This window comes from Eumetopias jubatus, unplaced genomic scaffold (assembly GCF_037043125.1).
Source record: "Eumetopias jubatus isolate StellerSeaLion01/CBP00866 unplaced genomic scaffold, mEumJub1_p1.0 scaffold_12, whole genome shotgun sequence".
In the NCBI taxonomy this organism is placed as follows: domain Eukaryota; kingdom Metazoa; phylum Chordata; class Mammalia; order Carnivora; family Otariidae; genus Eumetopias; species Eumetopias jubatus.
In genome coordinates, this window is record NW_028274818.1 from 88,545,415 (window position 1) to 88,558,471 (window position 13,057).

Below are 13,057 nucleotides of genomic sequence, written 5' to 3' on the forward strand. Positions count from 1 at the left end.
AGTGCTGTCACGTAGAAGGCCATTTAGCAATACTGTGACCACATCCATATTAATCTCCTACAAATGTCATGATTCTGGACTCCAGAGAATTCATCAGAAGAAAATAATTTAGAGAAGAATGGCTATGATAAAATTGTGACTAGCCATGCCAAGCCAGAGTGGAGGCCTAGATGTCCCACAAAAGGGATAAAATCCAGCTCAAGCTAGCTAAGCCAGGTGGAAGACAATTTCGAGTCCAGGTTTTAAAGGAAAAATTAAAAAAAGAAAGCTTGAAGGCTATCGAGAAGCAGAGACCAAGTCAAAGATGCTCCAGAGGCAGAGCTACCAGACCATGGGGAGAGCCTGAATTTAAAGAACATGGAGGAGAAAGAGGGGGACTCAGGGATGACAGAGGAGGTGTGGCGTGACATTCGATGTGCCAGGGCAGGTGTCCACAAACACTCCCTGTAAAGGGCCAGAGAGTAAACAGCATGGGCTCTGCGGCCATACGGTCCCAGGGGAATGGTCTGAGAAAACAGGAGAGAAGGGGCATGTCTCTGTCCAAATATAATGGCCCTTCAGATCACTGGGGCCCTGGAAAGGTAGGAACATCATAGACTAACTGCCCCCCTTAACCCAAACTTTTTAAAAAGAGGCTCCTATTTTTTTTAATAAAGATTTTATTTATTTATTTGACAGAGAGAGACACAGCGAGAGCAGGAACACAAGCAGGGGGAGTAGGGGAGGGAGAAGCAGGCTTCTCGCCAAGCAGGGAGCCCGATGCGGGGCTCGATCCCAGGACCCCGGGATCATGACCTGAGCCAAAGGCAGATGCTTAACGAGTGAGCCACTCAGGCGCCCCAAGAGGCTCCTATTTTAACAGAGACAAAGCAGATAGGAGTGTAATAGTATCTCTAAATGGATTTATACTTGATTAATTATTGTGGCATCTACTTACATTTGAGAAACAGAAATAGAATGATATATGCCAAACTTCTACAGTCTGACAAGAATGCATGGTGCACATACTAATTCTGGGACCCTACACCAGAATGTCAAGTCCCTCGGGCGGGGGAACGGGGTGGGAGGGTCTGCTAGGGACATACTGGGAGCCACTAACACAGAGATCATTTCAGATGAGAATAACATGCTGCCTTCACATGTAAAACCGATGCCACAGGACCACATCTGTTTAGGGTTCATTTTTGTTTCAGTGAACAATGGGTTTTCACGGACCTATAAATACGCTGTTTGATATTGCAGGATTTCACAATATGTAAAGTGCGTAACAAGGCCCTGCAAGATCAGACTCAGAAGAAGTTGCAAAGAGAACATATTTCTTTCTCCCTCTGCTCTATGCAGACGCTGGGTGGGGTCCACTCAGATTGAGGCAAACAAACATCACTACCTCCCCTTTCTCAGAAATCCTGTTCAGAGCTCCCCTGGAAAAGGCTGGGGAAATCAGTGTGTAGAGTAGGTGAGGGATGGAGAATGTTCTTGCTGACAAAGGGAAGGATATGGTTTGTGATGTTGAATACAGAAAGGGCTGTCTCACGGAAGAGAGACTGATTCTTCGTGGCACCAGAGGACTGCCCTGGGATGCTCAGGCAGAGATGCATTTTATTATTTTTAAAGGTTCTATTTACTTACTTGACAGAGACAGAGCGCACAGGCATAAGCAGGGGGAGCAAAAGGCAGAGGGAGAGGGAGAAGCAGGCTCCCCGCCGAGCAGGGCGCCCGATGCGGGGCTCAATCCCAGGAGCCTGAGATCATGACCTGAGCTGAAGGCAGACGCTTAACCTCAGAGATGCATTTTGACTCGCTGTGAGAATCTGCGTTGCCCCTAATACAATGGGCTACCTCGAGAGGCAGTGAGGCTTCTGGTTCTGGGGAAGGTCATTAGATTTCTGTGATCAGGGAGGGGTCTGCAAGGAATGTTAACACAGAAAAGCAAGGCAGTAGGGAGTGGGGCAAAATGGATGGTTGACGTCCAGTCCAGAGGGGACAGCAGCTACTCAGCCACTACTGCTTGTACGAGGGAGCAACTCCTGACATCGCCAGGTCTTCATGGTGGTAGAAGAACCTGGAAATCCAGGTTTCATGGGAAAACACTGAATCTTTAAATATGGGCCAAGGATTGTAACAAATACATACTTAAGAATTCAACCAAACAACATATCGATGCCCTGCAAGCAAACAGTGTAGATCTTTGGTTTTGACCATTCCCATATCGAGAATGTAAAAGGACTAGACCAGGGTTTCCCAACCACAACACTCTTGACATTTAGGACCAGATCATTCTGTGTGGTGAGGCGGTCCTGGGCATGGTAGGATGGTCAGCAGTATCCCTGGCCTCTCTCAGCAGGTGCTGGAGTACCCTGCCCTCCAACCCAAGTCCTCCCAACAAACATGTCTCCGGACATAGCCACATGCCCCTGGGGGACCATCCCTGGTAGGAGCTACTAGACTAGAGCAACATCCAACTCTGAGCTTCCAGGATTTTATGAGAGCGTCCCACACAACTCCAAAATGGGGTTTCTCCAAGAAGAGTTGCCCACGTGAAGTGCGGACTTACAGCTGATTTGGAATCCCAGACCTGGTTTCTGGTTCATGACAGCTCTGCCATGAACTAGCCCGATGACCTCTTTTGAGTCCTCCCTTCCTCATCATTCAACCAGGAATAAATAACATCACCTCTGGGACTTGCTGTGGAGAAGGCAGTGAGATCATTGACGCAAAGCCTCTAGCCCAGCAGCTCAGCCAGCACCAAGGGCACTGAATCCACATTAACCCTTTCCTGGTGAATCAGGTGAAAAGGCAGCCGGACAGGGTGTGTCCTCAGAAACACGTAGGATGCAAAGTCCGAAGCTCTGGCCCCGAGTCCTGCCTCGGCCACTGAGTAGCTGGGCATACTGGGCAAGCCATTTTTCCTTCCTCATAACCTAGACATGATAAGCACCAGTAGGCGAGAACCAAGCCAGGTGCTCTGGGACAGCACTTGGGAAAGCTAACCCACTAGAGAAGTACTGACGAGTATGACTATCAGATCTTTGAAAGATTTCTGAAGAGGACAGAACAAGCTCTTCCACGAATCCAAGAACCGAGAGTGCAGTCATATCAGGGTAAGGTACAGGAGAGAAAAGGAAAATTGTAACAGAATCCTTCACCTCCCGATCCTTTTACACACGCAAGTGCCAACTGGTGACCCACACACAGACCAGGTCTGGCCACGGACAGATTCTGTTGAACCCCACATCGTGTCATGGTGGTGGTTTAATTTGCATTAAATGCCACCTGATTTTCATGAAAGTCCAGATTTCAGGCCTTCTTCGAAAACTCCAAAGCTCAGGCCACACTGGGCCCATATTCCCACATGCCCCTTGTTGAGACAAACACTGGCGAGGTCCCCCTTGGCCCTCAGCTGTTCTAAGTCACTCTGCTTTCACTAGCCTGGAGTCTGTAACCTTGACTTCTCTAAAGGCTACTATCTAGGAAAGCATTCGGACCTGCAGGGAGTAGTACTTCAACCTTGGCACAAACCGACACCCAAAGAGACACTCCCTTCCAGAGCCTCACCTAGGTCATCATCTCTCTTAGGTGGTGGCTCAGATTCTTTTGCTCCTTGACACTTCTGCCTCACAACTCAACGTTCCTGGGTTTCCTCACCTTGGTATACACCTTCCTCCACTGAGGCTATCACCTCCCCCAAAAGTACCACCTGCATCTGGTGGATTATCTATCTGCACTGGGGATTTTCAAAATGCATCTTTCTTTTTAGAGCAGGACTACAAAAGACAGGGCGGCTACTTACCGTATCCTGACCAGCACTCCTTCTTCCCTCCTGCTGGTAACAGTACCCAGTGTTCTCTGGGGGACCAGCAGTCCCCCATTCCCAGTCCCTGTGGTTTGGGTGGGGCTGACTCCATTCCCATTTCCAGGGCAAGGCATGGGACCCAGCTGGACACATTCAGAGTCAACCCTGGGGCTCTGGTCACAGTGAAAATTAGTCTCTGTCCCTCTGGAACTTGAACAGAGGAGGAGGGAAAACTGGCTGGGGGTGGGGGTGTCCCCTTGGGACACAGCCTATGTAGAGAGTGGAACCCTTGGATCCAGCCCTGGCTGCAGCCATACTCCTTTTGGACTCCGTGGGTCACATACGAGCTAATGAAATTCCCATCTTGGCTTAAGGCAATTCAGGTTGGGTTCTCTTAGAAGCAAAAGAGACCTAATCAATAGGAGAGAAAGTTGAAAGAAGTGCTTACAGTTGGGGGGAAAGGCTCTGCTCCAATTTTCTCCTGGTTTGCTGGTGTGGGTTTGGTACCTCTCTCCATTCACTGAGAGTCGAGTGTTGCTCACTGTATTAGCGATCCCTCTCTAAGCACTTATGTCATGGTCTATAATTATTTCTTGTTTGTCTATCTCTTCCACAAATCTATTGAGCCCCTTCAGGGCAGAAACTGGGCTGTGTTCACTTTTGAATCTTTAATACCTTGAACAGTGGCACACAGTGTGGGCTCTACAAGTGCCCCTTGATGAATCAATCAACCATCGCAATTCTCTTCTCTGGGACACCCCTGTCATGAGACCACCACATTAGCGTGGTGCCTGTGATACACAAAATGTCTGCTGAAACACACCCATCCTCCCATTGGAAATACATCGCATCATGAGGACTCCCTCCTTCCAGCCATTCCTGATTCTCCCCCATGTTCGTCCCACGGAACCTCACTGTGGGGTTGCTCACAAGGTCCTCGATCTTGGGACGAGAACGTGGCCTTGCAATGCTCTATGAATGGGTAACACACAGGATGGGAGTGCCGTTCACACACATGACCTCATTTGTGGGTGCAGGGGACCTTCTTTGCCCTCTAGGCTTCCTCTTGTGTTGAATGCACCCAGAATCCTGCTTCTGATGTCTACCAATAGCACGATAACACTAAATCACAATTCTAGGCTCTCTCCTGCCTCTGCGTTCCCTCCCGAGGCTTTTACAATGACTCGAGTGAAGAAATACAAATGTATCGAGGAAATTGACAGCACTGAACCAAAAGCTTCCCCAGAAAAAGCTTTGATTTGGGAAGCATAACTGTCACACCCTTCACAGCTCTGGAATAGGGCCTCGGCTTCCACTGGCATCAAGCAATAAAGATTCTCAAACAGAGTCAAAGGTCAGGGCCGGAATTACTGTCCCAGTATGAATCACCATTGACTCTATCCAGTTTTCATTTTCCCATACTTGGGCTCACACCGCCAGGGCCATCTGGGAAGAACTAGATTCACACTGGATGTGACAGTCTTTGTGGAGTTTCTGCCCTATGCGAGGCACCACAGCAGACGCTGGGAAATGAAAGAGAAAGACAGCAAGGGCTCTCTCAAGGCATTTCGTTTACTGGAGAACAATAACAAGGAAAATAGCCACTGCATTGTAGAAAACGAGGTGCTGTGTGGACTTCTGAAAGTTCCCCGGGCTGGGGCCATCCAGTCTGTGTTGGAGCATCAGGGAAGGCCTCTTAGAGGCAGACACCTTTGCGTGGAGAGCTGAAGAATGAGTAGAAAGCAGCTACAGGGCTGGTGCAGTGAAAGGGGCTCCGGAGAACTGCAGGTAGAGGCTCACGGGTAAGAAGCCTCGGCCTGCCCTGGGAACTAAGAGTGGGGCACCTAGGGCCGGAATCCAAGTGTGAAGAGAGAAGCTGCTACAGAGGAACTGGGGCCAAAGAGACCCTGCCAGGCTTGGTAGCTTGAAAAGGCTCAGAACTGGGATGCCTGGGTGGCTCAGTCAGTTAAGCATCTGCCTTCGGCTCAGGTCATGATCCCACCGTCCTGGGATAGGGCCCCAGGTCAGGCTCCCTGCTCAGTGGGGAGTCGGCTTCCTCCTCTCCCCCTGCAGCTCCCTCGACTTGTGCTCTCTCTCTCTGTCAAATAAATAAATAAAATAAATAAAAGCCTCAGAACTTTGGGCAAAAAGAGCAAACACTCCTTTCCTGACACAGTGTATAAACAGGCCAGAAAGGCAATGTGACAAATCTGTCTTGACACTCACCGAATATTGATTTCTCAAGCATGTTACTAAGAATGTAAAGGAGGGCGGGGGGAAGAAAATTCACAAGGAATTATCTTAGAATTCATTTACAGATCTCCGATGAAACATTGGCCCCCGCTACTACCCTGTCTACAACACTCTTGGCATTATTTCTATCATTTTCCTATAAATGACAGAAAAGTAGGCACTGCTAGGGTTTAGGGGACAGGCATCAACTCTGGAAACAGGATAAATGCACAATAAGATAATAGGGTGGCGTAGCAACAAAATTGGACAAAAAAACTAAGCCACTAAGCAAAAAGTTAGGGGGTGGGGAGGTGGGGGGAACCGAAACAGTAAAAAGCAAATTTAGAAAACGGGAGGGGAAGTAAAAGCATTTTGGTACACACACAAAAAAGAACTATCTCCACGTGCTCTGGTCAAACCAAACTCCCCCTTTGACTCAACTGTTGAAAAAAAAAAAGAAGCAAAAGCTGTGAAAAACTCACACTTTCATATCTCTTCCCAGAATAAACAGTCAGTAGGTCCAGTAGAGCCAACTGCCCTAAAAGACCTTGAAAGATGTGCCCCAGATAACGGGGCACATGACAAGCACCTCCAGGAGCTCTCAAAACCACCAATCGTTCCTGTTGCAACAGCCTGATCGTCTGCAAATTCCTGTCTATTCTGTCATTTCATAATCGATAATGTTTCTTGTCAAGCATTAAAGCAGTCCCAAGAAACCTGGAGAAGAATCAGCTTCCAAATCCAAAGGGAGAAAGGGTTTTGTAAAAAGCTATTAAAAAATAAACTAAAAGTCGTCCCAAGGCGTTTCCACAATTCTTTCCTCCCAGTTCCCGATTTCTCAACGTCAAGATCTTGGGCAGTCCGGTCCATAGGGGCCCGGGTTTGGAGACAGCGGCACCTCTACAGTCCCTGGATGGACGCCCGAACTCCCTAGGCGGATCCATCAGGCTCTGGGAGGTGGAGGGTCTGCAGCGGCGGGGCGACCCGGAAAGCCTGAGATCATCGCCCCCAGAGCACAGCGTCCGCTCGGCCTCGGGCTCACCGGTTACCCGAGTTTTCGCCAAGGGCAAACCCCGGGGAAGGGGAGGGGAAGGCTCGGTCCAGTTCCCCGAGGGCGATGCTCGGCGGGGCCGGGACAATGGGCGGCAAGGACCCGCTCCGGGGCCGTCTTGGGAGGCCGACCCACCCCGCTGCTCCCGGGAGCTCGGGCGGCGGCTCGAAGCTGGGCTCCAGGCCTCGGCGTGGCGCAGCCCCGGGCCCGGACCCCCCAGTGCCTGGTGCGGGGCGGCGGCAGGGGACCGGAGCTGGCGACCCGGAGAGCAGCCGGACCGCCACCGCCCAGCCCCTTCACCAGCTCCGGGCTGCGACCCCGTACACCGGTCCCCACCCGGCGCGACCCCGGCCGCCACCCCGCGCTCTCCCTGCGGGCCCGGATCCGCGCACTCGCCTGCCCACGGTCTGGTTGGCCAGCTGCTTCATGCGGTTGAATTGCTTCTTCATGGTGGCGGCGGCGGCCCGCGGGGCTCGGGCCGGGCAGCTCGGGGGACGGCCTGGCGCGGCTACATCGCTTCCCGGCCCAGGCGGCGGCGGCTCTCAGGCCGGCGCCCCGCCCTCGCCGCGTCACTTCCAGCGGCGCCGCCCGCCGGGTCAGCGCCGGGCCGGGCGGGTCGACCTGCGCCAGGCCAGGGACGCGGTGCGTACTCGGGCCTCCGCCACCCGAGACACCGGCCGCCCTGTGCAGACCAGGGGACCCCCTGGCCAGGCACCGCAGCCGCGCCCCCGCAACCGCCTGACCGGACTAGGCCGCACACGGGCTGGAGGCGGCGGAAGGGCGGCGCGTGCGGACGCCAGGGAACCGCCAAATCCGGCTTTGGGACGCCCTGTCCCCGCAGGGCTGACGGGGCAGGGAGGGACAGGGCGCTCTGGAGGCTCTGGAGGCTGGAAATGCCCAAAGTCTCCATGAGGGCTGTGCCTCTGCGCAGATGTAGACATTTGTCATATGCACCTTGGATCTGCTCTCCCAGGTGAATGGATGCGTGTGACTGTGTACTATTAACCTCTATTAAAAAGATACTGTTGTGTGGAAAGCACAAGCAGCAGGAGTTTGTGTACCTTAAGGGGAAAGTCCAGGGCCAGATGCATTTTCTGTGAGCGGGCACCTGGGGGCAGTCAGGCAGGAGCACTCACTAGGGGCCCCCCAGGACAGCCAGGAAGCAGGGGGAGAAGGGGAAGGGGCCCAGCCCTGGGTGGGAAGTCGTGGGGCTGAGCGGCTGGGACCGGGACCAGTGGCCAGAGTCGGCCTTGGGAAGGCCCAAGGCCTAGGCCTTTCCTAGCAACTTGGCCTGCGCGGGGGAGGCGGGGGCTGCGCCCACACAGACATTGCCTAGATATGCCTATTATCTTCTGATTCTTAGCCTGGCGCGGGCAGGGGTTCTGGGACACTTGGCGGGGTAATCCGACTGCACTGGACGCTTTTCCACAGTGGACCGCGACAATTATATGGCCCGCGAAGATGTGCTCCTGGGTTGGTGGCCTGGGCTATGGCCTAAGCCATTCCCTGGGGGAGTGGGGGGGGGGGGTGGATGGCAGTGAGACTTCCTTCACCGGCTACAACTCGGATCTCACGATGGACTTTGCTGATGTCATATCATCTCAGACACAAATCAATAGACTCCTCAATGAGATTGAAACACTGGAGGGCTGAGCTTTCACTTTGGAAACGTTTGTCCAAGGGACCGAATAGCTCAGACTCCAATGCCACCTGGAAACTGAAGAGCACCATCAGGGACCTAGAAGAGCGGAGGATGAGGGAGATTGAGGAACATCAACTCAGAGTTGCGACCCTGCACAGGGTCCATCAAGAAAAACTGGCCGACATCATTGACGAGCACTGCGAACAAATTCTTGAGTATGAAAAACGGATAGAAGACCTGCAAGATCAATACTCTGCTGGTCATGGGAAAGATGACTTACTTCAAGAAAGGGAAACTGAGCTTAGAAGGTTGAAGCAACAACTTGCAGAAATGGAGCGGCTGAATGACAATTTAAACAACGTTGCTTCTGATCTCAGAGCAGAAAACCAAAAGTTGGTTTTGGCGCTCCAGGATGTAAGACATCAGCTGGAAGAATCTATTCTCCGGAACAATGAGGATTCTCTGGAAAACAACACCGCTGTGAGGGCTTTAAAATTAGAAAAAGGATGGTTAATAGCAAAATTGTCTCGGGTGGAAAAGAAGCTGTTGGAGGAAACGAACAAGTATGAGCAAACTATCAAAGAATGGTCCCCTTTAGAGCATATGCATTTCATTCAACACAGTCAAGAGAAAGACCTGGAAATAGTACACCTCAAAAAGAGGATCGAGCAGATGGACGCCGACCGCAAAGGAACGAAGGAAATGCTGTCCTCTGCTTTGGAGGAGCAGAAGCGATTGACACAACTCATTAAAGAGAAAGAGATGTATATTGAAGAACGTACAGGAAGTCCAGAGCTTCAGGAGGAATTCGGTCAGTCTACCCAAACCTTCAGAGGCAATGACATTTTCCAGCCATCCGTGGAGGACAAAGACAGGTGTCTCCCATCCGTGACAGATGAAAATCATCATCTGAGAGAAGAACTGGAGAGCCCAACAGAGTCGCTCTGTACCTGCGGTCGACCCTAAAATCCTAGACGAGATCATAGAACTAGAGTGTGAGGTGTTTCAACTCCAGGAGTTAAAAGATGATCTGAGGGGGAAATCAGAGAGCAACAGAAGATCATTCACAACCAGCAGCAGGGGAAGATAGGACTGCTTCATTCTTCACAAGAGCAGAAGCAGAAAGTGGACCATCTCCAATACCGGCAGGAGCAGATGACTATTGAACACGCTCAGCTCCTTTCGGCAAAAGATGAGGAGATTCAGAATTTGCAGGACACGATAGAACAGATGAAAGCCCGGCTGCCTGACAAAAGCCAGCACATTCCAACAGAAGACTGTGATGATGTGGAAGTCACAACAAGTCAGCCTCTTCCTAGAGAAAACGGAAGTGAAAAGCTTGATTCATCTGAAGCCGAAACTCAAAGATTCGTCCTAGGAATCAAAGAACACAAACTGGAGATGAAGTTTCTAACTGAACAGAACATCCGACTGACGGAACAGATCGATCGGCTCTCCAAAGAGGAGATTGGTAAACTAACTCAGATCATCCAGCAGAAAGATTTGGAGATTCAGGGTCTTTCCAGCAGGATCTCTGCGGCTTCTCACAGCCAGAACGGGGACGTGGAGCGACTTCAGCGGCAATTGCAAGAGTATGCTGGGAAAAGCGAACAGGTCTTGGCTGCCTTAAACGAGAAAACGAGGGAGAACAGCGATCTGAAGACAGAATATGACAAAATGGCAGATAGAATTACTGTCACAGGAGCAGACCTCCAGAGAATGCAAGAGGAAAATCAAAAACTGTCCACTAGAATTGAGAGTAGTGGTCAGGAGATAATTAGAGAAAGGATTCAGAATTTATCACACATTATTCGAGAAAAAGACCTCGAAGTGGATGCGTTAAGTCAGAAATGTCAGACTTTATTGACACTCCTGCAACCATCCAGCACTGGTAATGAGGTTCGAGGAACTAATATGGATCAGTTGAAGCAGCTTCTCCAGGAACGGGACACATTAAAACAGCGAGTGAAGATCATGGAAGAGTGGAAACAGCAGGTGATCACCAGAGTCCAAAATATGAGGCGTGAGTCACCCCAGCTTCAGAGAGATCTGGCACAACTCCAGGCGTGGGCTTTCACCAGCAGCGAGAAGGATTGTGAACTCGAGACGACCTCTAGTAACCTGATCCAAACGTACAAAGGCAATGAAATAAAATTACAACATTTAGAGAAGGAACTGGCACAAATGCAACTCAGCAACGGGGAGCTTTGCAATGCCAAGGATCTCCTTCTAGGGAAACTGGACGTGATTTTCCTCCAGCCCTCCACCGACTCCTTGGAGTCAGCGGACTCTCTGGAGGCCATGAAATCTGAAAGAGTGAGTGAGGCTTCTCAGTTGCTCCAAGAGGAGGTAGAAGAGCTACGAAAATCAATGCAAGGAAAAGATACAATGATTCGAACCCTCCAGGAAGATAAGCAGAGATGGATTGATTCAGTGGCTGCCACGAGGGAAGGAGAAGGCCAACGGCAGGAACACAGGGATTCTGACATCGAGCAGCTGAAGGAGAAACAGGTCATTCTACATAACTTCATTCAGGATCAGGAGCTCCGAATCCATGTGAAAAGTGAGGAATTGCTTTCTTTACAGGAGAACTTCAGTAGCCAAGTGAGTGAAAATGAACTTTTGAGGCAGACGGTTACCAATCTGAAGGAGAGAATAGCAGAGTTTGAAATGGATGTGTGTCAACTGAAAGAGGAAAATGCAAAAGTCGTGGCAACCTCTAGAGAAAAGGAAGTGGGAAATCAGGCATTGCAAGAGACAGATAGGCTGCTTTCAGTGATGCGGAGAGAGGAGGAATCCCAGGGTGCTGCGATGAAAGAGAAGGGACTTGCTTTGGAGCAACTATTGCAAGAGAGAGAAGAGCACGAGACCAGGGAAGTGAACCGGCTTGTCAGTGCAGTTACATCAATGCAGGAAAAGACAGTTCTGTGCCAACAGGAGAGAGATGAAGTCCTGTTGGCCCTGAAACAGAAAGAAATGGAAACCTGTGCCCTCCAGGAGGTTCAGCATTTACGTGAGAGCGAATTACGCCTAACCCAGGAGCTGGAGAGACGGCGACACCTGGCGCTAGAAGCCGAGGACGCTCATCGCCGGGAAGCTCTGGCCTCAGAAGACAAAGTGGCTCAACTCAGGAAGGAAGTGACGGTCTTGCAGGGAAAACTCGTTGTGTCTTCCACTGCCATGGAAAATGCCAGCCGAGGAGCCAGTCTGCAGGTAGAGTCGCTGCAGGAGCAACTGCACGTGGTGACCCAGCAGAAAGAGGACACCGCGCTCCAGCTCGCTGCCTCCCAGGAAGAAGGAAAGCGGTATGGTCACATCCTAGCTGACCTCAAGTTGGAACTCACCGAACGGATGGAAAAGGCAGACAGTCTGGAAGGAAAACTGAAGTCATTGCAGGGACGATTCCATAAAACAAATGCTGACTTGGAGCTAAAGGAAGACCAACTCCAAGAATTCAAGAAACAGAATGAGGTCCAGCAGGGAATCCTGGAGGACACACCGAAGAAACTGATGAACTTAGTCAGTAAGTCCGAAGGAATGGTGGACAAAACCCTCCTAAGGAGACTCTTCCTGGGATCTTTCCAAGCACCTGATGCCGAACGGCAGGGAGCGTTAAGGTCGATGGGAAGCATGCTGGGGATTGGAGAAGACCAGATGTGGCAGCTCTTCACTGAAGGGCCAGGTGGTGTTACCAGCTGGATGACTCGGGGGCCTGGACCCAAAAGCGCCCCCAACACACGTGTGAAGCCAGATCATGGACCTATGGCCGAGAATTCTTTTTCAGGACTTTTCGTCCAGTTTCTAGAAGCGGAATCTCATTCAGCTTTGCCACCTCCAAAACCCTCTGCTCATGACATGAAGCCCCCAGATTCCAGAGGAAGGGGAAAACTGGCTATGAAACAAGGCCCACCATGTCTGAACACTACTCTAGGGTCCACACCCTGGAAAAAAGATGTGAAGCCCCGCACCACAGCTGTGTCTCTTGTTACCCCACCTGGACCGGAAACAGATGGATCGGAGCACCTTATTCTAAATGCTGTCACTGATGCTTTGCCCACGTACACGCCCCAAATACTGTCACCTGCCAAGAAGGTTGGAATGGCGGCCAAAGGCCTCTCCAAGAAATAGAGGATTCTCAAGCCAGAGACGAGACAGCGCTCGGAAGACCCCAAGTCACTCTCTGTGTTTACCTTATCCCAAAATGTCCTTTTGCAAAACATAATATATTTGAAGTTTTGCTTTCAGCTTAATAAAAATATTCTTTTATGACTTAACAGAAAGAGGGGTCTTTTAATGACTACAGAGGTATTCACCAAAATGAAAACAGTGGTGTCTTCTT

At 50.9% G+C, this 13,057-nt stretch overlaps 1 protein-coding gene and 1 pseudogene across 4 annotated transcripts in view; one reads left to right on the top strand and one right to left on the bottom strand.

The window, feature by feature from the left end:
- Positions 1 to 7,621, bottom strand: part of ARHGAP17 (Rho GTPase activating protein 17) — an 84,214-nt gene extending 76,593 nt beyond the window's left edge. For all 4 annotated transcript variants that reach the window (XM_028090382.2, XM_028090383.2, XM_028090380.2 and 1 more), the window contains exon 1: positions 7,473 to 7,621. In XM_028090382.2, coding sequence (XP_027946183.1) covers positions 7,473 to 7,525 — 53 coding nt within the window. In that variant the 5' untranslated portion in view covers positions 7,526 to 7,621. The remainder of the gene's footprint in view (positions 1 to 7,472) is intronic.
- Positions 7,622 to 8,829: 1,208 nt separating this feature from the next.
- LOC148162853 (thyroid receptor-interacting protein 11 pseudogene) lies at positions 8,830 to 12,846 on the top strand (annotated as a pseudogene).
- The last annotated feature ends 211 nt before the right edge of the window (positions 12,847 to 13,057 follow it).